We start from the raw sequence: 27,750 nt of genomic DNA, 5'->3' as shown, positions 1-27,750 counted from the left end.
GTGGTCAGGACAGAGAAACATCCATTTACAATAAAGTATTACAATTATACTAGATTCACATTTGAGGCAAATAAGGCCTATGTGTCCTCAAGATACCCCCAATGCTAACTGCTTGCTGCTCACACATCCCTCTCACATCCATCTTGTTCTGCTCCAGGGTCCACTGTGGTCAATGTTGGGCACCTCTGGTTGTTCTGCAATATCTCATGAATGAGTTGAAGCTCTGAGCTCCCTCAAATGTGCCACACACACTCTGGCATGGATCATGCACAATACAGCCTTGGCCTGGATCCCTCTCTGTTCCCCAAACCCTTTACATGTTGATGCCTCGTGCTTTCTATAGATCTTAGTGCTGGCACCTCACTCTATTTATTCAGATAAGTTGCAGATCAACCCATCAACAATTTGTGATGAGTGTGGTTCCAGGCACTGAGGACAGAGAAAGCTCAGACTAAGTTCTCCCTCTTGGCAGCTCTAAGTGAAATGGAAAGTATTTGTGTGCATGAGCATCCACTCAGATTAGATCATGGTGAACCCAACCAAGAGGACCCCTGCCTCTGGGAGTGACTGAAAGCTGACTGAGGAGCATGAGAGGAAACCTCTCAAAAGCTTTCCCCAGCCATCCTCCTCTGACTAAGTCACTTTCCTGTGACAAAACTTTGGTGACATCAGGGCCTTCTGCACAGCTTGCTGCCCTCCTAATCTTCATTCTTTAGTGCAATCTTGTCATCAATGTCTGACCCTCCCTCTGGACTAACGCCAGGCGGCCTCTATTCTTATCATAATCCCAGACATGGGCTAGAGCAGTGCTCACTAATTTTTGCCAAATGATAGATAAATTGACACACAGACAATGCCCTTCGCTCCACCCAAGAGAATATTCATCATGTGCTGGCATCTTGTGTGGCATGAGGTCTATTCAGTGTCAACTCTGGCTGGAGACAGCCCCTGGGGCAGCAGGCTAAACCACACACACATAGGGACCACAGAGAGATCGACACCAGGGTTTCCACCTGGCCATATCTGGCAATGTCTTTTGGTGAACATCATGTTCCAAGGAGGAGACAGATCAAAGAAGATGGAGAAAGTGAGGAGGCAGAGTCAAGCAGGAACAGACAGAAGGCCCGAGAGTGCCTCCTCAGGATGGACAGTTCAGACTGACTTAATATCACAATATCCCGGAGGCTTCTCAATATCCCAGAGGCTTCCCACCTCTTCCTCTAGCTGCTGCAACTTCTCCAACTTCTCAGGATTCTCCATCACCTCCACCCTCTCGCCTCAGCTCCAGTTAACGGTTCGATGCTTTATCTCCATGTGACCAACTCTCTTTCAACTTTACCTACTTTCCAATATGACCTCCATGGCTGTCTATTAGAAGATGCCCTTCCATTGAGAGCATCTCCTGGCTGTGCACTCCTTCCCCACACTCCTGATGATTGTTCTTTGAATGCCAATTCCCCGACACAATATCACCCCTCTGCAACCTTCTGCTAAAGTCTCAATCTATCTTTCAAGACTCTGGCCATCCATAAAACCCTTCCTTCCCCCAACCCTAGGCTACATGTGCTCTCTACATTTATGCATTTCCTGGGCAGGTAGAGACACTGGATGAAGTAACAAGATCTCTCCTTTGGATCACCAGCTGCTGAAGGAAAGAAGTGTCTTATTCTGCATAGTGGCTGCTTGATAAAGACCCCGTGGAAAGCAGCGCCATTCTTCTTTACAGAAAGAAACCGCCATGGCCCTCCACTTGGGGATTCTGTGTAATGAGAATGAGCAGCTGGAGCTCTGAGGACGGAAGAGGCTGGGGTCATGCAAGGAAAGAGCCATTAGCCAAAGAGTGAGGGCATCCCTAGAGGCTAGAGAGGGCCTTCAGAAGGAACAAGCCCTACCAACACTTAACAACCAATATGCCTGATTTGGGCTTTCTCACTTCCAAAGTTTAGGAAAATAAACTTGTGGGGATTCTATGCTTTTATATTTGCTATCATTTATTTTACAATTATATGTTATTTGTGATAATTATTGTGATAATAATTTGTGATAAATTATTGATAACAACAAGAGACAAATCACTATGAAAGGCATCCAGTGGTGCAGGGAATACAGTCTCCTGTTAGAGCCACTCTGGCTTACCCCCAGGTGGCTGTGTTCTGGGCTGCTGCATAGCAACCCAGCCGCAGGAGGCTTACCTGGGGTGAGAGGTTGGGAGTGAGGGGACAGGAAGGCCAAAGGCCAGGGACTCTCGCTCTCTTTTGAGTTTGTCTCTTTCTTTCTTTCTCTCTTCCTCTCTTTCTTTCTTTCTTTCTTTCATTTCCTTCCTTTTTTCTTGTGTATTTATATGTATATGTGTTTAGGTATGTGCATACCTGCACATATGTGCCCATGTGTATGCACACATGTGCATGTGTGTGTGTGCACATATGTGTGTGTAAGGGCCAGAGGACAATCTCAAGTGTCTTTCCTCAGGTACCATCGACCTTGCTTTTTGTCTGAGCCAGGATCTTTCATTGGTCTGGAGCTCACCAATAGGTTAGGCTAAGGAACTACAGGAGTCCCAAAGATCCACACGCCTCTGCCTTTCCAGTGCTGGGATTACAAGTGTGTGCCACCAAACCTGGCTTTAAGAAATTGTGTTCTACTTAAAAACAATTTTATCATGGGTTTTAGGGATTGAACTTGGGTCTTCATGCTTGCAAGGCGAGAACTTCATTGACTAAGGCGTCATTATGTACCCCTGGCCTTTGGCATTCCATCTTTGCAGGGTTTCATGTACCCAAACTAAGATAGTTTTGACCAGCGGACCCCCTTGAATAGTTGATCACCCTGAGAAGGACAAAAAACAGTCAAAGCATCTTGGTTTTCCAAATTGGCTTTATTATTTCCAGTTTGACTTATCTCAAATCCTTGTATTTCCTCTCCAAGATTGGTGAGCCACAGCCCAGCTTCTGGGTTTTACCACCAACTTTCTTCAGCAGACAGAAAAGCTGCTCCATAAGACATGAGTTCAACCCTTATAACTTCTCAGTCAGGCTGGGTCTTACTAAAGACAAAAGCATCCAAAACCCCATGAGAAATAGACCAGCACAGCCTCATGTCCGCAGAGAGGAAACCCTAGAGAAGAAGAAATCGTAGTGGGCTCTGAGCATCTTCCCTATTCTGCTTCCTTTCAGATTTGTAAGCACAAGATTTTCAGTGCATTCCCCATGGTAAATCAGGGTGGCCTGTAATAAACTGTTGCCTGGTAAGGCTGAGTGGACTCCCTACCCCTACCCTAGTGTGTTCCCAGCAGAGAAAGAAAGTGACATTCAGGGAACACATTTGTGCAGATAGACCACAGCATGAAAGCTGTCCATTAAACAACTCTCCAGACATTGTTTTTCTGGTCAGGCAACAAGTGAACGACTTCTCCCTTTCTCCCCGCTCTGTCCCATCCCCCCCACCGCTCTGACATTGATATTGGCACTTGCAAAACCCTGGAGAGGAGGACGCTGAGGGTGACTCTGGGTTCTCCTAGGAAACATGTTGGCTTGAGGTTCTTACAGCTGCTGCACAGTGGCTGTTGATTTTTCCTCTTCTGAGTTAAGGATTCTCAGCTTGAGACACCCGAGATCACAGAAATAAAAGTTTTTATTTCTACTATTTAATTTAAAGAACATCACACAGGCCTTTATGCAATTGTCATGGCCACTAAGCCTAGAGTGTCCCTGGCTTGATTTAGACAATGCTTCTCTTTTTATGTCTGCCTCCCTGTCCCCGGCAGGCTAGCATTCATGGGCATGCTCCCTGAAGAATCACTGCTGGACACACACACACACACACACACACACACACACACACACACACACACGCACACACACACAGGCACACACACACACACACACACACACACACACACGCACACGCACACGCACACGCACACACACAGGCATGCACACATGAACAGTATACCTGATCTCAGCTCTCTCAGAAGTTAAGCAGGTATATGCCTTGTGTGGTGGTTTGAATGAGAATGGCCTCCATAAGCTCATATATTTGAGTACTTGGGGCCCCCCAGTTGGTGGAACTGTTTGGGAAGGATTAGGAGGTGTGACCTTGTTGGAGGAGGTGTGTCACTGGGGGCAGCTTTGAGGTTTCTAAAGCAGAAACTATTCCCTAACAGGAGCTTCTTCTGTTCCCACCTCCCCCACCCCCACCCCCCACCCGGCTCTCACTCTCGCTCTTGCTCCCGCTCTGTCTTGTGGTGGTTGTCTCAAGATGAGAACTCTCAGCTACCGCTCCAGCAGTGTGCCTGCCTGCCTGCTGCCATTGCTCCCTCCCATGGTGGTCATGGACTCAACCTCTGCAGCTGTAGGCGCCAAATAAACTCTTTCTCCTATAAGTCGCCTTGGTCATGATGTCTCATCGTGACCGCAGAAAAGTAAGACAGCTGGCTAGTATTTGGAGAAGATAAAAAGCAGGAAGGTCAATGTGTAGAGTCTTCTGTAACCAGTGGCCCTAAAACTTGACCGGGTGCAGCTCTGTGGCCAGATGAAGAGCGTCTGCTGGGGTGTGCACAAGGCACACCTTGAAGGTGGAGCTGAGAGTCAGACTGAAAGGGAAAGCGGCAGCTCAGGACCCCCAAGGCCAAGTGCTCGACACAAAGGAGGTGTGTGTGCTGCAGTGGGACAGAGGACTGGGAGTAAGAGACAAAGACAGGAGACAGAGGAAAGAGGGAGAAGGGAATGGGGGGGGGGCGTATTTGTCCCAGATGGTGGGTGGGGGTTGACAGCAAAGGACTGTCTCTGGATAGAGGGGAGACAGATGTGGCACATAAGAAAATGACATTTTATAAAGGGAGAGGGGGAGGCCCCGTGTTAGGGTGAGGTGTTTGATTTTGACTGAGCACGTTAATTAGGTGGGCCAAGGGGACTTTTGATTGCTGGACCTTAATCTTTTGATAGCTGGACCTTAGTAGTCAGCCTCAGGAGAGGAAGTGGCCAAGTAAGGGAATAGACTTGGTGGCTCGCTTTAGGAATGTGATTTAATGGTTTTTAGCAAGGCAGAGGGAATGGGGGAAGGGCAAGGCCTGCCAGAGCCACGCTCAAGTGGGCTAGTATCTCTTCACAAACAATGTCTGAACTACAAAAATTCTTCCTAGACAGAAAGAACATTATGCTTCTAGCTACCTGTAAGTGGGAGGTGCAGAGCCTGTCACAGGCTGGTTGCATGGATACAGCTTTATTTGTGTGAGTCAGAAAGGAGAAAGACCTGCCTACCTCCACCTCCTTGAACCAGCTGTCTGTGTGCAGGAGCTCTGAGCAACAGTGTGATCACAAGGCAAGGCCTGACAGAACCATTCTCTACCCTACCGCCTGGATACTGGCCCCGTTTTCAGGCTAACCTAGCAGCAGAGTTTCTGAAAGTCCCAGAAAGACCTAGAGCAGAAGGGGCTGCCTTCTTGACTGCATTCTGCATGGATGGAGGTGACCTCAGGACTTCCCCATTGGGCTTCTGAGACACATCCTTGGAGATTTTAGGCCGGAACTCTAGAGTGGCTCCTTTCCAGTTCTGAGCACATTATATGCAGCCATTTACGCCATCTTCTGTGTATGCCAGGCAAGGCAGGGTGGCAGGGTCACTCATTCAAGGCCTCTCTGTGCCTCTGCTCTGGGACACCAGCAGCCAGCTCTCCTTTCCTTCTCTCCTGTCCACGGCCGTGGGAAGCGCCCAGTCTCTGAATCCCCCAGGACGTGTCCCCTGGGAAGCTCCGGCTCTTTTTGGCACTAGCTGGTCACCGACAGGCAGTGTGGGAGTTTGGTTGTGTTATAAGTTTATAATTTCATTTTTAACTCTACCGAACACCTCACACTGCCCAAAAGCAGACCACCTGACAAAGACCCAAGCTGAGACAAGTCAAGTCAGGACACTGTCCGTTCCCAGAGTCTTTCTCGAATCAGCCATTGCCCTTTGGGATGCTCTGCCTCAAAATGATCCTCTTCCAAAGAGCCGGGGGACTCCTGTGCAAAGAACTCCTCATCCCACTCCATGTCTTCTCTGGAGAAGCTGCGGAGGATCTGTCTGGAGCTCCCCAGGCTGCAAGGGAAGGAAGGGTGAGGGAGATGGTCAGGCTCAAGCTGGCCACCACACAGAGGGAAGGCGCACCCAAATTACCACCATTTCTGCTGAGAACATCAGGTTGTCCCCGCCCCCTCCCCCCAGTTCTGGGCCTTAAAGTGATACGGGGTGGGGTGTGGGTGGACTTTAGTGGGTATTGACCTTGGCCTCGAAGGAGAAGGTCAAGGATGAGGACTGGGCCATGGCTTCACTATGTTGAGCACATGGCTTATTACTATAGGAGTAAAATGCTATCAAGGAAACCCTGGATCCACCAGAGTTGAGTGACTTATAAAGAGGTAAAGGGACAGCCACGGAGTCTGAACAGGCCCTTGTGTCCTGTGGCTCGGCCTCAGTGGTTGCCCTGCACAAAGCAAGGGGGACGTGGGAGTTGGTCATGGGAACTAGTCTTGAGAGACAAGGGTCTGGCAGCAGAGAGGTCACAGGAGCCAGTGGCAATATGTCCCCACAGGAGCTAGTGGCAGTATGTCCCTACAGGGGCCAGACCAGCAGGAAGTCCTGCTCTGCAGAGCAGAGGCTCATCAATGCCTTCCAAGGCGACAGTGTCTCAGCATAACGGTGCTTGCTGCTTGCTGCTCTGTCTGTACAACCCAAGCTGTCACTGGAGAGCTGCAGAAGGTATAAGCAGCAGGCCAGAGAGGAAGCCGGCAGGCAGGGTGGAACCAAGGTCAGAACGGAGGACAGCAGTGAGCCAGGCTGCTGGAGTACAGACTGTGGGAAAACATCTCAGCCAAGCCCCACCCCCCATGAAATCAACAACTTCTGCACATCAGATGAGGGACCAACACACACTAAGTCTGGAACACCCCATGAGTCTGGAGCACATTGAGAATGTCTTGGTTCTATTAAGTCCAAGCACTTACTCTTTTTTGTGGGCTTTGGGCTTAAATTTCAGGGTGTTGAATGCCCCTTCCACAGCCTTTGGCAGGTAAATGGGGTGTCTCTCAAGCCTCCTCTGGGTGCCCGTGACCCTGTGTTCCGTGCTCCTTCGAAACCGACTGTCTGCGGTGGCGTGAGCAGCGATGGCCTCAGAATGTCTGCGTGGCGCCCGCAGAATCCAGTTGGAGTGCAAGCTGTGCTCCTGTGAACTGGTCGCCACTGGAAAAGAGAAGCAAGTGACCTGGGCAGCTGGCCACTATCGGGGGAGCAGAAGGTAAAGGAGAGCATGGACAGATGGGGGATCCCCAGCAAGGAAAGACAGGCTCACTGCCGTGAGTTCTGCAGGAGGCTGCAGGGGTCTGGGGGTGGAGTCAGACTCAGCAAAGCCCAGGGCTGGGACAGTGCCAAGAGCTGTACTCATTGACTCTTGACTCCGGAAGGGTGCCCCAATGCATGGCATATTGTTCAAAGAGATTCCATTTTTGCTAAAAGTAAAATATAAATAAAATCTGAGTGTGTTGAAAATCCTTTGGGAAAGTCATATGCCCAAGTGTTAACTGTGGCCGTGACCTACAGATGGTATCTGTCTTTTAGTTTCTTTTTTCTAATTGGTTTTAACTTTTAGTTGTGTGCACATGAGTGTAGGCACTGTCAGAGGCCAGAAGACAGTGTTGAATCCCCTGAAGCTAGAATTACAGGAGGCCAGTGTGGCTGCTGGGTACCGAACTCTGGTCCTCTGTGAGAGCAGGATCACCTGGGAACTGCTGAGCTGTGGCTCCCAGCACCTAGAGGTTTTAATACTTCAGTGTGCTGTTTGGTTCATTTGTTTTTACAATGAACAGAGATTGTTGCTGCTGTTGTTGGCAGGGCGGGGGGGTGGGGGGGGGTGGGGGGGGGTGGGGGGTGTCAGAGGACAACCTTCCCGAGTCAGTTCTCTCCGGGAGTGAATTCAGTTTTTCAGGCTCAAGCACTTTTGCCATTGAGCCCCATCACCCACTGGCTGTTGTGTGGCTCATTCTTCCCAATTGCAACCCTCTCTCTGCATTTCCTGGGGGAGGGAGGTGCTCACCAGCATCAGTGAACAAGAGGTCACACCTGTCAGAACAAAAGCTTGGAAGACTCTGGAGGTCCCCTACCCAACCCTGTAGAAAGGATTATAAGCACTTATAATTTATGTATCTTTATAGTTTGTATAACTGTAAACAGTTGCTGGGGTGGAGACTCTGAGCAGCCAAACTTTAGAGAAAAAGATGTTGTTGCCTGTGTTGGGGTGGCCTTCCTGGCAACGCAGCTGCTTTTGAGTTACCCCTGCTCTTTGTAAGTAACCCCTCCCCATCCTCCTGTTCATCACCTCAGTAAAAATTCATTGCTTCACCAATGTGGACATCTGTGCAATAGTTACTGTGGTCTGTCCTGGGTGATCTGTCTAGGCCCTAGCCTCCAGGGTAAGTAGACATATTTGTGTTAGGTCTCTCCAGGAGAAGTCACACAACACTGGCCTTCGGTTTTTTCCTTTTTCTTTTCCTTTTTTCCTTTTGAGACAGGTCCTCACTACATAGTTTTGGTTTGGGCTCTGTGTTTGTTTAGTTTTGAGCATGCCTTCCTCAATTTATCCACCCTGTTTTTGTTTTTGTTTGCTTATTTTTATTTTTTTTATTTTTTTTTTTTTTGGTTTTTCGAGACAGGGTTTCTCAGTGTAGCTTTGCGCCTTTCCTGGGACTCACTTGGTAGCCCAGGCTGGCCTCGAACTCACAGAGATCCACCTGCCTCTGCCTCCCGAGTGCTGGGATTAAAGGCGTGTGCCACCACCGCCCGGCTTTTTTTTTTTTTTTTTTTTTTTTTTAAACAGGGTCTCTCACTATCCTGCTCACTATTTCAGCCAGCCTGTCTGAAAAGGCCCAGGGATCCTCCAGTTTCTGCCTCCTGAGCACTAAGATTATAGGCTCACACTGTCACACATACCTGGCTGCTGGGGATTGAACTCTGGTCCTTACACTTTTGAGGCAAGCACATTATAGACTGAGCCATATATTTAGGCCCTGAGTTTTGGCTTTTTGAAATAAAGTCTCCTTAGGCAGCCCAGGCTGGCCTCCAAACTCTTGTCTGTCCTCCTAAAGGGTTTACCCTTCCAGTTGCTGGGATTATAGGTGTGCACCATCATGCCCGGCCTGTTTAGTCATTTTGAGTACACCATTAGGTAGTGTTAAGAATGTTCACATTCCAGAATTTTGTTTGCATCTTGCAAAACAGAAACGTCCCTCCGTATGACAACATTCCCCACTGACAGCTTCTCTCTTTAGCCATTTCCTCTCGCTTTCCCTCACGGAGTGTTAGGGGTCCCAGCCTGGCAGCTGCAGTAAAAAAATAAAATAAAATAAAAAACACCACAGGTGGAGGCTGGGGCAGTGACAGCCAGGGCGACGGAGGCAGTGAAGGAGTTCCTTTCAGCAAAGAAGGTGTGGTCCCTGATGCCATCCCCGGAGGAGCCCACTCACAGCCCCACCTCCCCTCCCAGCGCTCACCATCAAAGTCCACATCTTCATTGGGCCGGTCAACCTCAGCAGTCCTCGGCCGTTTCTCTGTCTCTAGCTCTGCGATGATGGAGTCAAAGAAGGCGATGGCCTCGGCCACGTCAGTGCTGAACTGGGAGTACTTCTTTGAGGCTGCTTTCTGCAGCAGAAGAACAGGTGGAGGTCGGGCGGTGAGAGAGAGTTGCCTGGGAGTTTGATGAGTGTCCTCGCATACAAAAGCCAGAAACACTGAAAAGAATTAATACTCCTAGAACTAGATGCATATGGGGTTTTGTATCTGTGAGATTTCAGAGGAAAATTTGATGGCCAAGATACGGATTTAACCACGGTCCTTATCATTAGACAGATGGATTTTTTTTTTTTTTTTTTTTTTTTTTTGGTTTTGGTTTTTCGAGACAGGGTTTCTCTGTGTAGCTTTGCACCTTTCCTGGAACTCGCTTTGTAGCCCAAGCTGGCCTCGAACTCATAGAGATCCGCCTGGCTCTGCCTCCCGAGTGCTGGGATTAAAGGCATGCACCACGACCACCTGGCTGACAGATGGATTTTTTAAAGGATGGAATATTGTGTATCCACAAAGAATAGAATTTTGTCATTTGTCACAATGTAGATGGAGCTGGAGGCCATTACATTAAGTGAAATAAATCAAATACCGCAAGGCAAATGCCTCATGTAATCAGTCATATGTAGAAGTTAAAAGATTTTATCTGATTTAAGTAAAGGGTTTTAAAACAATTGTCCTGTGGGGGAGGGGAAGAGGAGGGAAGAAACACTAGAAACTAATGTGCCAAAATAATTAGACAGGAGAAGTTCTAGAGTTCCACAGCACAGCAGCGGCTGTAGTTACAACAATTTATTATATGTTTTATATAGAACGAGAAGAGGGGCTTGAAGACTCACAGAAAGAGTACGTGTTTAAGAAATGCTCACGGTGGAAACACTCCTCATCATTACTTACTGCACACGCAGTAAGTAAGAAGGGCAGGATGGACGTATGAACTGAGAAGCTCCATGAGGAATTCCAGAGAAACAAGCAGGACACTGTTTATCAATGTGGTAAGCATGGTAAAACATGAAGTCCCGTTGGATGAAACATGGAGTCCCATTCTGTGAGGCTTTGAAAGTGGTATGTGGGCATGGCATTAAACATGAACAGTTAAGTTACGGAGTAGAATGTGGGGTGGCATTTCTAGGTGCACATTGTGGGGTACATCTTGTATGACCAGGAAACAGTAATCACAGAATCCCTTTCTTTCCTGTTTTCTTTTTCTTTTTCAAATTGCAAAGAGCTTTCTTATAGGAAAAACTGTTGACAGACCACAGCACCCACCTGAATACTTTGTCTTAAAAGTGGAAGATGATCTCCAAATATTTATCCATCCCTCTCTAAAGAGCTGCTAAAAATGAGAGCAGCTTTCTTATAGCTTCCAGGACCACCAGCTCACGGGGCCACTATCCACAGTGAGTTAGATCCTCCCATATCAATTATCAATGAAGAAAATACCCACAGGCTTGCCTATGAGCCATTCTGGTGGGTGATTTTTTTCTTAACTATGGTTCTCTTTTCCCAAATAACTCTAGCGTGTGTCAAGTTGATTCAAAAACTAGCGGGTACAATTGATCCCTTGTGAACTTGACACATGAACACATTTTTATTGAACTATAACCTTCCCTTTCTTATTTATCCCCAAGATCTCATTGAGACATTAGTATAAGTGCCTCAAAATAAAACACATTCCAGCCTTTGAAAGTCCTGCATACTTTAAAAATTCAAACATCTTAAAATTTAGCTTCTTTAAAATACCCAAAGTCTCTGCCAAAGTTCAAAGTTTCTCTAAAACATCCAGTCTCTCTAAAATCCCCAGAGTCTTTTTAAAATATCCAGTCTCTCTGAAATATTCAAAGTCTTTCTAAAACTTCAAAATATCTGTACAATTCCAAAGTTTCTCTAAGATATCCGAACATGGGTTCCTGTAAAATTAAAAAGCAAGTTAAATATTTTTTTTTTGTATTCCAAGAAAGAATAACCAGGGCACAGTCACAATATGAACAATGTAAAACTAAGCTCTGAAAGTGTAAATAACTCAGTGTCTAATGCCTGGCATTCAGAAATTATCCTTTGGGCTCCAAAGGGCTTGGAGAGTTGCATTTCTCTGGCTCTACCATTCATAGCATACACAGCTCGTCTCCCAAGCTCCAGTTATCTGCACTCCACATCTGCTGTTGCCCTCAGTGGTCATTCCACAGTACTGGCATTTCCAAATTGCTGGAGTCTCTGCACCTGGGCTGCACCTTCAGCGATAGCCTCTCCTGGAATCTCTTCAGGACCTTTGACCCTGCTACACAGTACCAAGCCTTAACTTCTCTCCATGATCTCTTCAGACTTGAGGCTTCTATTACAACTGAGGTTGAATCTTCACTGATGGCCTCTCCTGGTGCCAAGCTGATCTCCATGACCCCTTCATGCCTTCAAATCCAGGACCATCTGAGGGACTCTTAGATACACAGAGTTAAGCTGTCAGCACAAAGGACAGCTATGGCCCCTCTGTCCCACAGCATCTGTGTGCTGCCCTTGAGAAACACTTTCCCAAAGAGTTTGCCTCAGTGATGTGATGCAGGTCTCTTCTTAACCACAGCTGGTTCTTTAGCTTCAGCTCACCAGAGCCCCAGATTGTTGCTCAAAATGTTGAACAGTCTGAGATTCTTGAAGGGAATCTTTCAAACTTCCCTATGAAACTTCAAAGGCCGGGCCTCGATTATCTGTACTGCTCTAAGTGTCATCCACCAAGTTCCCAGACAGCTCATTAAACTCTGAGCACTCACTGGCTTTTCTAGCCCAATGTCTCAAAGTCCTTCCACAGTCCTCCTCAAAACATGGTCAGGTCTGTCACAGCAATATCTACTGATTTCTGTCTTAGGTAGGATTTCTATTGCCACAATAAAACACCATGACCAAAAGCAAGTTGGGGAGGAAAGGGTTGATTTCCTCCAACAGCTACGGTTTATCATCCAGCAAAATCAGGCCAGGAGCTCAGGACAGGAATCGTAGACAGACCCTGAAGCAGAAACCATGGAGGGGTGCTGTTTACTGGCTGGTTCCCATGCTTTGCTCAGCCTGCTTTCCTATAGCACCCAGGACCACAAGCCTGAGGGTGCCACCGCCCAGCAAGCTGGACTTTCACACGTTAATCATCAACCAAAAAAAAAAAAAAAAAAAGCCACAGGCTTGCCCATGGGCCAATCTGGCGGAGTGACTTTTCTCAGCTGAAGCTCGCCCTTCCCAAATAACTCTAGCTTGGATCAAGTGGGTAGAAAACGAACTAGCACCCTCACCAAGGGCCCTCCCTATTCTCGATGTATCTGTGTCCTTTCTAGTCTGGTCACTGGTCATTCTGAAAGTTTCTGTCTTATTACTGGAGTTCTCCACCAGACATGCTTTCCATTTTTCCCACTTGGACTTTTAAGCATCAAAAAGTTGTTTAAAAATCAATGTTTAGAAACAAGTTGGGACCAGTTGGCTGGTCCCAGTGTCTGTCACTCGGAGTCTTGTCTGTTTGGTGCCTTGTTCACCTTTTTCATTTCCCCTTGTGTGAGGGTTTTGTTAAAGTCTACACGCTGTGTTGTCAATAGGCACTGAGGATTTTGGTATCTGAAAGCTGTCTTTGCTTTGCTAGGCCTTCAGTTTGGCTTTTGGTTAGTCTTAGGCAGTCTGCTGATGTTCAAATCTTTTGTTGCTATGGTTACCGTGCGTGGATCATTTTTCAATTTCTCTTGAAATACCATGTTTAAAGTGGAGGCTAATTATTTTCCAAAGAGCTTCTTTGTCCTCAGTGTAGGTCCCCTCTGTGATGCACTGGCCAGAGGATCCTTTCCCCACACTCTGGGCAGTATTCCACTATAGTTACTACTAGATGCTTGTTTGCATGGTAGTGGGAGGCAAGGGGACAGTCGGTTTTTAGGACCAGTCCCAATCTTAGGCAGTACCCTATGTTTGGGGATGTGACCCTCTCAGGGGTTTTGACCTCCTCAACATCTGCAGTCTTGGACCCAATATCACTCATACACTCCCATACTCCTCTCCCCCGGAAACTTCTTGTTTCAGGGGATACAGAAGAATAACCTGGCCTGGCTTTTATTTGTCAACTGGAGGGAACCCTCAGCAGCTGGCCCCTTCCATATGCCTGCACTGTAAGGGATATTGGCTTAGGGTCTGCCAGCCTTTTGTGAGCATCCACTTATGATAATAGAGTTTTCTGTATTTGTGGCCTTCTAAGCCTCCCCCAACTCCCCAACTCATTTGCTATTGCCAGTTGTCAACAGCTCTAGGAGGCTTTCCAGGTATATGGTTACCTCACTTCAGCAGGTGCAGCTGTCCTGCTGAGGCAAGATAGAAAGAAGAGAACATGATGGAGACACGGGAGGGGAGAAGAACCTCCCACTCTGAAGTCAGATTGAAGCCTCTCACCAGTGAAGAAATACAACTTCTATGGAATTAATTAACATTTCCTGCAAAGGCTGCAGACATACAGTTAATATTCTTTTCATATACAGATATTTTATGTTCAGATAACAATGTGTCGGGCTTAAGGCCTGAATACCTTTCCCTAGACATCTCCTGGGATTTTTCAAAAAGGACCATTAACTTTGCGGTAAAGATGTCCTACTTTCCTGTGTCTTGGGGACTTTGTCAATTGTAATCTTGTGCAGTGCCCCCAGGAACCACCCTATGAGCTCATTTAGGCTTCTCCGACACTCTTTAAAGACAGTAGCTTCAAACACTGCCCCCAATCCAGTACATGAGTTTTGTAAAATTACTCAAGGGAGAGCCACATTTCCTGAGACTCCTCTCTGAGAAGCCCACACTGTTTCTCTGGGTGTGTCTTAGTTTCTTCTGAGTGCTTCTAATTTTTCCTCAAGCGTTGTGTTTAAGCTAACATGAAAATATTAATAAACTCCAACTCTGCTTCATAAGCTGGCCAGTCCTGAAATCCTTCTCTGCATCAAAGCCTAAGGTTTGGGCCTCAAAGTCCCGGCCAACTCCTCTGGCTGTTGGGAATAACAACAGGGAGCTATGCCTCCTGCCTCTGCCTCCCCCAAGTAAGTATCAACACTTACTGTGAGCCACATCCAATTCTCCCCTTGCAGTTTAGTTTGGCCGATTTCCCAGGGACCTCAGCTATCTGGTGCTGCCAAGAAAAATTATGAACTTGCTGCATATTTGGATTGTTGTTGTTGTTGTTATAGAAATGGGTATGGACAAGGAATGATGGCTCATGCTTGAAATCTCAGCACCTGGGAAGGGGAGGCAGAGGATCAGGAGTACATGGCCTCCTAAGCTGTATGACACCCTGTTTAAAAACATAAAATAAAATATTAAAAAGGTGGAGTGGGGATATAGCTCAGTGGTATAAAACTTGCCTGAAACAGACGAAGTATACATTCAATTCCCAATATTATCAAAACATAAGTTAATCAATTAATTGATTAATTACATCAATTAAAATGAGAATCTTATTTTTTCTAGGTCTCTACATCCCAAACATCTCTCAGATTAATATTATATTTTTCATTTTTCTTTTTCTTTCAATGTATCTCTTTCAATGTATCTCTTACATTGAAAAGCTGGGTTCCATATATCATTAACAAAATAACTTCCTGTACCTTACTGTACATGATCATATCAAAGCATTCCCAACATCATCCTTGAATGCAACTGAGGGTCCTGTGGCAATGTCAGCAGAGCCCTACCCGAGGCCTTCTGGAATAACTCATTTCTGTGTGGTTGTGCTGTTGACTTGGTGGTCAGACACCTTCATAAGCAGCAGTTAGTTTTCCAGGTTTGGTGTTGTGGATTTTCAAGACAGGGTTTCTCTGTGTAACTCTGGCTGTCCTGGAACTTACTCAGTAAACCAGGCTGGCCTCAAGCTCACAGAGATCCAATTGCCTCTGCCTCCCAAGTGCAGTTTTTAAGTTTTAAGGGCTACCCTGGTTTCACTCTTTTGTTTAATGCTTTAAAAGCCACAACAGCATTTGTGGTTCCACCAAAATTAGAACCATCGCTCAAGACAGAGGTTGTTTCCATGAAGGGCTCTTCTCCTCACATCCTGGAGCCTTTCATTAGTCTTTGTCTGTCTTCCCATCATTTCTTTCTGGAAATCTAAGCAAATGTGTAGACCCCACACAGTAATGCAAACCTGTAATCCCAAGATCCAGGAGGCTGAAGCAGGAGGTTGGTGAGTGAAAGGCTAGTCTGCTACACAGTGAAATGTGTCTTATCAAGAAAAAAAAAAGTGAGGAGCCAGCAAGATGGCTCATCAGATAAAGATACTTGCTGTAGATGTCTAATAGCCCAGAATTCGATCTCTGGAACCCACATAAACATGGAAGAAGAGAACCTCTGACCTCCACATGTATGCCATGTCATGACCCACACATACATCATGCTCACACACACATAATAATAATAATAATAATAATAATAATAATAATAATAATAAATTTTCTATTTTTCTCCTTATTTTATTTATATTTTTACTTTATGGTGTTTTGCCTGTGTGTGTTTGTGCACCACGTGTGTGCAGTGCCCTTGGAGGCCAAAAGAAAGCACTGGATACTTTAGCCAGAGGACTGTAGTTACAGGTGGTTGTAAGCTACTTTGTGGGTGCTGGGAATCCAACCCGAGTCCTCTGGGAAAGCAGCCAGTGCTCTTAACCACTGAGCCATCTCTCTGGGGTCTGAGGGACAGCTCAGAGGCTTGCTGCATGAGCATAGAGACTTGTGTGTAGATCCACAGAATCCATATGAAGCCAGTCAAGGGGGCACACATCTGTAATCCCAGCTCTTTTATGGTGAGATGGAGATGGAGAATCTCCATGAAGGCTAGCCTGGTTCATACAGCCATGAACAAGATTCCCTGACTAAGATACCATGGAAATCAAGCAGAGACACCCAAGGTTGCTCTCTGGTCATCATACATGCACACCTCCATTCACACACATGGGCATACACACAAGATTTTCAAAAAGAAACAATGGCTGTATTTATATTCATGCTTACTCAGTAAGTCACTTATATTTATAATACACACCTGTGAACACATCCTTCTTCACTCCACATCCAGAGTTCAGCTCCCTGGTCTACACAGAGAACCTCCTGTCCCTCTTAATAACTGTGTAGATTTCCATTGTATCCATGCACCATGGCAACAAATGTAGTCATCTTTGGATTAATTTGTAAGCTTCGACTCCAGCAATTAGTGCTGTAATGAAGAGCCTAGTGTCTGTATTGTTTGAACATTGCCAGGAGGAGCCTAGCTGTAAGGAGAGCTCTGTGAGTGTCCAGCTTACTGTAAGTATTAAAGTGAGTAAATCACAGCTGCCTGTTTCCTTCATGGGGTACGCTTTGAAACGCCTCTGAGTGGATTTTGTGGTATTTTCACAGACCAAGGCTGAGGCTTGATTCCGATCTTTCCTGCCTTCCACAGTCTCTGTGACCCACACTTATGACAGGTCCCTCCTTTCACAAGGTCAGAGGCGGAGGATTTAGGGATCCAGCTGCTATTACAGGAAAACCTACTTTACAAAGAAGTGACCAGCAGGATGGGGTGTCTGTCACCAACACGCTGAGTGAGCTCGGAACTCCAGGCAGACTCCATTGTTTCCTCTTTACCCTAACTGTTTAGAAAGGCCTGGTGTAATGGAGCTTGCTTCCTGGCGTAGGCTGATAGCCCCTTCTCCAGCCACTGGGGAAGAAAATCACTCTCTAAGGGGATCTATCCCAGAGAACAGAGGGCACTCACTTGCTTCTCAGGAAACCTCCCATTGCCCTAGGCTTAGCAGCTTAGCATTGTCTAAGCTCCTCTGGCCCTAGAACTTCATCAACAGGAGGCTTGAATTACTCTTCCTAGGGGGAATCTTTTGCACTTTTCCGAACCAAACCCCATCATATTTCTTGCTTTAGTTTCTGACTCCCTGAAGGCAATTTCCAACATTTTTCTCCTTTTACTATCAGCCTGTCCCACTGGTACCGAGGCCGCTTCTTTTCTTCTGGGCTTTGTCTGTCAGTAATTATCTGCAGGAGACTCGAGTCCTTCCAAATGAACTTCCCATGTAAACAGCAACCAGAGGAGAGGGGAGAGAGATGCTCCACCGGCACCCAGTGCCAAGGAAAGCTCCATGAGACCTGTCCATCCCTGACCTCCTACCTCACCCACCGCCATCTCGATGGTCAGAGAGTCAGTTCCTGTGTTCCCTCCTCTTTGAAGTCCTCAGCCTGGTCGCCACAGACAGAGCTAGACATGCTCTTCCACGCTGGCGTTCTTCCTTGTGTGCGTGGGTCCACCTGTTGGACCTTGAGCCATGCCCAATACCGCTCTACACTAGATCCACACCTCTTCCATGAGACGCCATTGGCCAACCACACAGGGTGTAGGACCCCGGCTACAAAATGTGATCTAACCAAAGGACTTTAAGATAAGCTTCAAGAACTCCAACTACAGCATCCTGCCTTTTGCCATCCATGCCCAGGGGGATCAGGACTATGTCAAAAGGCAATGTGTATCTTTGTTTCTTTTCCTCCTTTGTTTTAGACAGGGTCTCATTATTTGCCCCTGGCTGATCTGGAACTCACAAAGATCTGCCTGATTCTCCTTCCTGAATGCTGAGATTAAAGATGTGCACCCAAACGCCCAGCTCCAATATACATCTGATGATCTTTTAACACTATAGTATTTAAAGAGAGAGGTGCCCATAATTGAATGGGATTTTAGTTTAGTTTTGTTTTTTTAATGAGAGCTCATGAAACAAGATCTATCTGTAGTCTAAATAAACTCAGAGAACGTAGTCACTGGTATTTGAATGCAGGCATGTACACATCCACATCCACGTTCTCCACAGATAAGCAAGTTCGTAAACTTGCCCAGGCTGAGTGAAAACTAAATGAAGTAGACAGCAGAGATGAGGAGATCAATATAAAGAGATTAAAAAAAAAGGAAATAACCCCAGAATGACTAATTATTGCTGTTGTCTGCTACACTTAAACACTGTTAAGAGGAAAAACATAAACAGCCAGTCAGCAACAGCCAGGTCATCACACATACTAGGGTTGCCAGATTTAACAAATAAAAATACAGAATGGGAGCTAAATTTCGACTTCACACAATGAGTAATATTTTCAGTGTAAGTGAGTGTCAGCCTGAGATGGTGTCATAACCCTTAGAGTTAGGCAGAAGAATCACTCGCACCTAGGAGTTCAAGACCAGCCTGGGCAACACAGCAAGATTCCATTTCAAAAACTACCAGACAAAAAGAAACAAAACATAAAAACGCATCCATCATTTACTAGAAATTCTAATTTAACTAGATACCATCTGTTTTAGTTTGCAACCCCAAACTAAAACACACAGGAGAAATGATTGACAAAACAAACACCTAATCTTATATAATAATTATTTTCAGATGATAGAATTTTAAGTTATTATTTTCTTTTTTATATTTCTTGTGTCCTATAAATTTCATCTCAAGAGCAAATATACCTTTTTAAAATCATATCTTATGAGACTGAGCAGTCTCGGTGGGGAACTGACCCTGAGAGCTAAGTATGGCCAGAAGAAACACATATTGATTAAACCCAGCTGCCTGTGTGGCCGCGCTCTGCAGTCCAGCGGGCGCTCAACCACTGTTAGAGTTCTCCACACTTCAGTGGGTTCTTGACACCATTGTGATAGCAGGTGACTTTCTTCTGTCAGGTGACAGGAAGAGGTGTGCATTTTGTAGCTAGTTCCTTCACGCACACCCCAAGCTACTCACCACTAGAAGGTCCAGGGGAGAATTAATGAGCTTTCATTTGACAGAGGTGGGTGAACAGGAACCCTGACTTAAATAGCAACCAGCCCACACTGGGAGCTCCACAGGGATCAACCCCCCTCCCCAGATGGCCTCCCTCAGCCAGCCTGAGCTCTAGGAGTTCTTCCCCATCATGCTGGGATTAAACTCAGGTCCTCAAGCTTGCAGAGGCTCTTACCCACTGAGCCATTTTCCCCAGTCCCATTAAAAAAAAAAAGATATAAAATGGCTTCTTAAAGAGTCATTGACTGGAATGCACACATTACCTATAGTTTGAGGACACTAAAAAGCAGTCACTTAGGGATTCTGAAGTACTGCACTGAAAATGGTAAACTCCATCTTATCTTTATTCTACCACACACACAGCTGAAATGGAAGGTGGAAACATTCAATTAGATAGCAGTTAAAGTTACATAGGTCACAGTAACTCAACCTTACTGACTTGGACATTTCAAAGGGATGAGCTAGTTTTTAAGACAAGTGGAGTCAAGGAGTGATTACGAGAAAAGAAAGATGTGAAATAGCTCAGAGCAACCACAGCAGAAGAGGGACACAGCCTGGAGAAAGCAACAAGGAGAGGACCCCCAAAGTCTAAGTGATCAAGTCTGAGGAGGGACCCAGAGCAAGCCACGGAGGAAGTTGGGCTTCCTCGTCTTCTCTGATGTGAGTGACAGCAGAAGAAACAGCAAGACAGCAAGACAGAGGGTCACCATCCTTAGGGAGAGCATTTTTCAGAGGTCTTCATTTGCTTCTTTGTCATTGAGCCAAGCTCTTTTGGTGTAGCCCAAGCCAGGCTGGGACTCACCCTAAAGCTCAGGCTGGTCTTTTTTATTCGGGGGGGGGGAGGGAGTGTTTCAAGACAGGGTTTCTCTGTGTAGCTTTTGAAGCCTGTCCTGTAACTCACTTTGGAGACCAGGCTGGCCTCGAACTCACAGAGATTCACCTGCCTCTGCCTCCAGAGTGCTGGGATTAAAGGCGTGCGCCACCACTGCCTGGCCAGCCCAGGCTGGTCTTTAATTGACAATCCTCCTGCTTCAGCCTCCCCCATGCTGGGATTATAGGGTGCAGCACACCCACCTGGCTGCTCAGAGAATTTTTCCCCAACATTTTTATCACTCACTCACACACACACACACACACACACACACACACACACACACACACACACACACACCCCTCATCCTCCACATGAGAACAGGAGCATGATCTCATGTACCAGCACACAGAACAGTTCCTGATATAGTGTGCTCTCAGTGAACGTGCTAACAAATGAATAACATATGATTCCTAAAACATTACTGAAGACATTGTCAATCACACAACTCAGGGGTCCTTATGTCAAGTACCATATAAGAAAGACTGAAATCCAAAGTTTGGGGAAAAAAAAATCTCACTTCCCTAAGCAATGGGCCTGGTTCTTTTCATATGGACAGAATTTTGAACAAGTCCAGATCTTCTTTGTATCTTCGCTTTCCAACAAGCACCCACGAAAACCTGAAAATCACTGTAGCCTCTGGATTAGCTCAATGATAAGTTTTTCTGTGGATGTTTTGTCTTTCCTAATTTCCCAGCCTCTGCTTGATGCCCCTTTATTACTCTGGCGTGCAGTTCATCTCGGGTGCTTTGCACAATGCATTGGATGAACATGTGTGAAAATTATTTGAGAAAAGGACGCCTACCCACAGTGAGGAGCCCATCACAGCTCTGCAGTGTTAGCTTGCCCTCTGCTCCAGACATTTCCAAGAAGTGAAGGTAAGAGCAATGTGTCCTCAAGACCTGAAGGCTGTGGAGACCTAGGATGGAAAGCAACCAGCAGCAGCCACAGGAAGAAAATTTATGCACAGATTGGGAAAGAAATACCTATGACATGTCTTCTGGTCACCACCCCTCAGGGGGGGTTTCTGCTGAGGGAAAGCAGCCTGGGTCATGCAGCCCCTGGTGAGAGGGTCTGAGAGCAAGTTACATGTAGTACTTCCCCCTCCGTGCCACCTCGGTGTCCTGAGGAGAGCACTCTGATGTCCCACATATTACATGAGCTCAATCCTCAGTCTCCAATGGAGAGACGCAAGGATCCACCACCAACAGTATCTGACACCATCCGTGCACGGCCTTACAAAAACCACCTGGTTCCTCCATGTCAGATATGGAGGGATGTCTGTGGATGGGTCCTGATGCACCTTGGTGGGACCACAGGGAAGGGAGATAGAATGTGGGAAGCTACTGCTTCTTTTCACTGACACAAATATCCTGGTGCCCAAGCCAGGAGGAACCTTAGCCTGTTGGTTCCATTCTTGGAAATGCCCTTCTGACTTGTGTGTTATTCTCTATATTGGACATTCTAACATTTGAGCATCCAGACTGCATCCCAGATATAGCCTATGCACTACACTGACCCAGAATCCTCAGATATGATTTCTGCTGTTTTTGTGTGTGGGGTGTGTGTGTGTGTGTGTGTGTGTGTGTGTATGTGTGTGTGTGTGTGTGTGTGTGTGTGTGTGTGTGTATGTGTGTGTGTAAGAAAGAGAGACAGAGAGAGGGAGAGAGACAGAGAGAGACAGAGACAGAGACAGAGAATAACATTCAGAAGTTGGTTCTTTCATCATGTCAGTCCTGAGAACTGACTCTGGTTGTCAGGTTTGGTAACAGGTCCCTTTAATTCTGAATCATCTAGCAAGCCCTGTGGTTTCTATTTTATGAATGTCATAAACAATGTAGTTTATTCATCATTATGGTATCATCTTTCTCTGTGGTGTGGAGAGAAGATTGACACAGTATCTGACTGGGACTCTCACCTATGCGGTCTTATTATACCCACCCCAGAGTCACCTCCCTTCCAGTGTGTTCTCCTTCCTTCCCTCCCCGTGGGATTCCTTGCACACTCAGGGTTTCTCCAGAGAACTGGGATAGCAAACCCCTTGGCACCCAGGTGCCATGCCTTAATCACACTGATATTTCAGAGAAGCTATTAAAATGCCTTACTCCAGAGCAGGACACAGTGCAAGTCTTGATCCAAGGTGTACTTTGAAATCAGGCTGTGTATCATGACCAGTATGTAAACAAAATCGAACGGGAAGAGTAGAGTACTACAGAAACACCAGAGGATCAAGCAAGGAGCAGATAAAAGTTTACTTCTTACAGCCGGGCGGTGGTGGCGCACACCTTTAATCCCAGCACTCAGGAGGCAGAGCCAGGCAGATCTCTGTGAGTTCGAGGCCAGCCTGGTCTCCAAAGCAAGTTCCAGGAAAGACGCAAAGCTACACAGAGAAACCCTGTCTTTAAACCAAAAAAAAAAAAAAAAAAAGTTTACTTCTTAAAAAAAAATGGTTACAGACTTGGGTAAACTGGCTCAGTATCTAAAGCAAAGAGGAAAAGACAGTGGCATCCAGGCTCTGGGGCCAGGATGTGGGATGAGGGATGTGGGACTGCCACAGCAGCCTGGGATTACAGGAAGCATGCCTCACTTGGGAAAGCCAGCACTCACAAAAGATGCCAGACTTTTCAAATTTATAAACGTCTGCAAGTGTCCAACGGTGTCTACTGCCGGTCCAGGGAAAGAGAAAAGAAAAAAAAACTGGTTTTGCTTCAAGTCCATCAGTCTTGCTGCAGTCCATCCAGGGATACACAGCTGAACAAGGCACAAGGAGATGTGATAAATGCTGGAACAGAGGTGCAGGGCTGGTGAGATGGCTCAAGAGGGTAAAGGCGCTTGCTGCCAACCCTGACCATCTGAGATAGAGCCCTAGGGTCCATTTGTTGGAAGACAAGAACCAATAACCACAAGTTGGCCTCTGATCTCCACCTGTGGGTCATGGCATGTGTGCCTATCCATCCATCCACACAAATAAATAAACAGAATAGTAGTGAAGTGAATTTATGCTAATGCGGGAGAAGAGAAAATGAAGCTAATTCTGTAAAAGAGTTTGTACATGCCTATAACTGCCATTAGCAAGGACGATGTGAAGCAAATATATTGTCTTCCAGTTCTGAAGGTCTGAAGTCTAGGGCTAAGTTGTGGAAAGGGTCATGCTACCTCCAACAGTGCTGGGTGAGGATTAGCTCTCAGCCATTCTCCTAACTTCCAGCAGGCCTTGGTTTGCGGCCACATGACCGCAATCTCTCTGTGGCCCTCCCCAGCCTCTGTAGCTGAATGTAGCTGTAGCTGGAGAGCTTCTCTCCAGGTCCCATCAAGCCCCGCAGTCCCACAACCCACTTATAAAATAATCACTCAGACGCTTATATTACTTATAAACTGTATGGTCATGGCAGGCTTCTTGTTATCTACTTCTTCTATCTTGAATTAACCCATTTCTATTAATCTGTAAGTTGCCACGTGGCTCGTGGCTTACTGGTACCTTACATCTTGCTTGTCATGGCGGTGGCTGACAGGTCTCTCCCCCTCAGCCTTCCACTTCCCAGAATTCTCCTCTCTCCTTGTCCCACCTATACTTCCTGCCTGGTGACTTTCCAATCAGTGTTTTATTTATATAGAGCGATATCCACAGCATGTAGCCACCCCTTACAAGGACAGCAATCATAGAAAAGGGACCACTTTACTCACATGGCTTTATCTTAACCAATTATAGCTGCAACAAGGCCTGATTGTAGCCGCCCTGTCAAGAGTGAAGACATTATAGAATCTAAAAGCTTGGACCCCTCCCTTTGCTGTGAGACTACTGAAACAGTGGGCCCCTGGGAATTGAAATTTCCTTAGGTTCTCCTACTGGAGAGAGAGAAAAGTTGACTCCCGATGCCAGAGGAGGACCTTGCTCCTCAGGAAAAGATTTCACGCAATTCTCACAACTTATCAGATCACCTTTCAAGACAGACTAGAACCCAGCAACGATGGATCAGAGACGGATGGGGCCACACTTTAATAGGGACTGTGCTGCTGTGTGTTCTTCCTGCCCTCTGCTGAAATGTTTTGCTGAGCCCCCAAAATGGTCTCAGGTGTCGCTTCTTTATCTGCTCCTCTTCCTGCTGTGGCCACCACTGGGTACTTCTTTCTCTGCTTTTCACATTCCTTGCCTCTTAATTGGTCTGTGGAGGATGGGAAGCCAAGTCCGGCTTGTTAGGGTTGCCAGGGACCAGGCTTTGACTCTCAAATCTCTGGTAAAAATGTTGGCTAAGCCATGAGAAAAGACACACTGAAGTGTCAGTCATTCGCAGCAAATTGGCTCCGGGTGGGAAGGAGGGCTGAGCTTCCCACACAGTCCCTAGGACCACTCTAGTCCAAGGACTTTACCTTTCCAGTTCAGTGGGCATCCGCAGCTTTCTGCTTGTGTTTGGTAAAGCACAGAAAAGAGGGCATGAACTCCTTGCCCTGAAGTCTGGCCCTCGGGAAGCTCTCCACTTAGCAAGGAACCACCATGGGCTTCCCCTTCCTTCTTAGTGCAGAGGCAGCTTTGAGCTATTCGAGTGCTTGTGCAACCAGGAAAAATATTGTCTGCACAGGCTTGCCGTCCGTAGGAAGAATTCTGCTTGACTGGCCTTTCTCACACATGTGATGATTTCATCTAACACCACCCACTAGATTAGTCGTTGTTTTCACATGTCATTCTGCATATGAAATGGAGCTAGCAAAGCACCCGTCCTAGAGCTCCTGCAAAGAACTGACTGCCAAACCACCTCTGCCCGCTTCATGTTTGCATTGATTGTTTTTTAACTTATTGCGTGCTAGCATCTCTGTTCTTGGCACGGCTACTTTAAAATGTATAGGAATATGAAGGTTTGGGGGACAATATTACTACATATTACTATATTAATGTGAAATCCACTCTCTGATTTGCCTGTCACTGGGCTCTCTCTCCCTCACCCGCCTCTCTCCTCCATTTTTTTTTTCTCTCTTTGAAAAAGCAGTTAGCTGAAATATAGGAATTCAAAAGTTGACTGTAGACACTGGAGTGATGGTTCTGTATATGAGCAGGTACTGCTCATCCAGAGGACCAGAGTTCAGCTCCCTGTACCTATATCAGGCGGCTCATAATCCCTACTAACATACAGAAGCTGAGCCACCTTATTCTGTATATGATAGGCAATAGCCTGTTATTAAAGCCTTGCCCTCATGCATTTCAAGACTTATTAATTATTTACAGGATAATTAATTAATTAAAATATGCTAATGTTAAGTGTCCAGAAGAGTTCTAAGCAGGCTCTTGCTTGGTCAATTTCAAGTATAAACTTAAGAGAGAAAAAAGTAAAGGACTGACCTGTACATAGAGACATTCTTACACAGTTTCAGAGCTTTGCTCCACAGGCAACAAATATATATTTTTTTTCCATGTTGTGATGGAAGAATTTCTCAACTGTAATGACAAGGGTGTCACCCAATGCCAAGTCATTGGTAGCAGATCATGCACCGTGTTATAAATAATGTCAAGAGATTAGGTATTTGCTCATCCAGTTTGGCAGTATGTACATTACAAACTTATCAAGCTAGAGCAAACATCATTCATAAAAAGGTAGTGATAAGTTGAGAGTCTTTGTGTTGGGTCATTAGATACTTATATTTGTAACAGAAAATGCTCTTGTAATGTACGCAATAGAGTGCTATATATGTAATCCTCTGACATAATATGATAAAATGTTATTAGAAATTTTGTTCATATTTTAATGACTTTTTAGGTATGAATTTAATGATCATTCAATGATTGTATCAATAAATACCAACTGTACTTTGTCTGGAGTATAGATATAAGTCTATGAGAAAAGTAAATCTTAAAAGACTTATGGCCGGGCGGTGGTGGCACACGCCTTTAATCCCAGCACTCGGGAGGCAGAGGCAGGCGGATCTCTGTGAGTTCGAGGCCAGCCTGGTCTACAAAGTGAGTTCCAGGAGAGGCGCAAAGCTACACAGAGAAACCCTGTCTCGAAAAACCAAAAAAAAAAAAAAAAAAAAAGACTTATATGTAATTAGGTTAAACATAAACAAAACACTGTCTATCTATAAAATCTTTTTAGTAAAGTTTTTAAAATGCTTTGTGTCCAAAACAATCAGTGTTTCTTAGATTACTGATCTACTTTTGGTAAAATTTTAAAAGGGCTAACATGAAAAGATAAAAATTTTATGTTTTTTTATCCTAGTTTTTCCAAGTTTTCTTTTAAAAAGAATCAGACCTCATTTAAATTTCTGTTTAGGCTGAAATGATTTTAAAGATTTCCTAGCCTAGTTAAATGGGGCAATCATACACACAGCATACTTGTGCACTAGGGAATATCTGTTTATGGTAATGATGTTATTTTTATAGAAATTATAAAAGATATTTCAAAATAACTATCTGAAGGATTTCACAAGGTCAAATTTTAATGCCCCGGGGCCGGGAGACAGCTCAGTGGGAAAAGTGCTTCCTGAGCATGCATGACAACTGGAATCCCCAGCACCTACCTCAAACTGGGGGCAGACAGGCGGATCCCAGAAGACACTGGCTGGCAAGCCGAGCCAAAACAGCTTAGTGGGAGACCCTGCCTTAAGGCGGTAATGTAGAGAGCAATAGAGAAGGCTATTCATCACCCTGCTCTAGGTGAGTACCCACACACTCAATATTCACATATCTCTGTGCACATACTACACATGCAAACACACTCACACACACACACACACACACACATACACACACACACACACACACACACAATTTAATACACTGCTAGAACTTAATTCTCTGTGTCTAAAGTAAAAAAAAAAAAGCACAAGTTAAATGCATATCCCATCTGCATTACATAAGCCTTCTAAGATGCAATACTTAGGAAAATGCCTGAGTTACTTTCTTCTTGCAGTGATAAGACACCATGACCAAGGCTACTTTTTTGGTTACAGTTTCAGAGGGTTAGAGTCCATGGCCATTATGTCAGGGGACACGGCAGCAGGCTGACAGGCATGTGCTGGATCAGTAGCTGTGAGTTTACATTCTCATACACAATTGGGGGGGAGGCAGGGTGAGAGAATTAACTGGGAATGGCATGGGTTTGTGAACTTCAAAGCCCACCCTAATAGTGACACACTTCCTCCAAAAAAGGCCACATCTTCTAATCCTTCCCAAACAGTTCCACCAGCTGGAGACAAAGCTTTCCAATATATTAGCCTATAGGGACCTTTCTCATTCAAACCAACTCAGAGAACATTTTCCCCAACCAGTGTCTTCCAAACTAGAATTGTTAGTGGAACTGACTTTTCCCAGGGAAGTTCCTAATTGTGTCATGAACTAGCCCTTTAGGCAATGAGAACTAGATAAGCCCTAACATTGGGCATGTTTAATAATTAAAAGGCAATGGCATCGGTCATAAAGTACATCTATAAGCAAGTACTGGATTTTTCAGACTTTCTCTTTTAGTTTTCCTTTTAAGATTTATTTATATTTTTTTTATGTGTATGTGTGCATGGATGTGTA

General features: G+C 45.6%; 1 protein-coding gene and 1 long non-coding RNA gene across 2 annotated transcripts in view; one reads left to right on the top strand and one right to left on the bottom strand.

Annotated features, from left to right (window-relative positions):
- Positions 1 to 5,067: 5,067 nt before the first annotated feature.
- CUNH13orf42 (chromosome unknown C13orf42 homolog) overlaps positions 5,068 to 27,750 on the bottom strand; it is a 28,537-nt gene continuing 5,854 nt past the window's right edge. The window contains exons 3-5 of the mRNA XM_052732991.1: positions 9,519 to 9,666; positions 6,981 to 7,215; positions 5,068 to 6,075 (exon numbers count right to left, since the gene is read on the bottom strand). Coding sequence (XP_052588951.1) covers positions 5,901 to 6,075; positions 6,981 to 7,215; positions 9,519 to 9,666 — 558 coding nt within the window. The 3' untranslated portion in view covers positions 5,068 to 5,900. The remainder of the gene's footprint in view (positions 6,076 to 6,980; positions 7,216 to 9,518; positions 9,667 to 27,750) is intronic.
- LOC128107289 (uncharacterized) lies at positions 7,126 to 26,037 on the top strand. Its single transcript, XR_008217035.1, has 3 exons — positions 7,126 to 7,270; positions 10,398 to 10,580; positions 20,938 to 26,037. It is a non-coding gene; the product is annotated as an uncharacterized LOC128107289 (long non-coding RNA).

Source organism: Peromyscus californicus, unplaced genomic scaffold (assembly GCF_007827085.1).
Source record: "Peromyscus californicus insignis strain IS unplaced genomic scaffold, ASM782708v3 Scaffold_12__1_contigs__length_115047231, whole genome shotgun sequence".
In the NCBI taxonomy this organism is placed as follows: domain Eukaryota; kingdom Metazoa; phylum Chordata; class Mammalia; order Rodentia; family Cricetidae; genus Peromyscus; species Peromyscus californicus.
The sequence above is the reverse complement of the archived record's forward strand: the minus strand, read 5'-3'. Positions and strand labels throughout refer to the sequence as shown.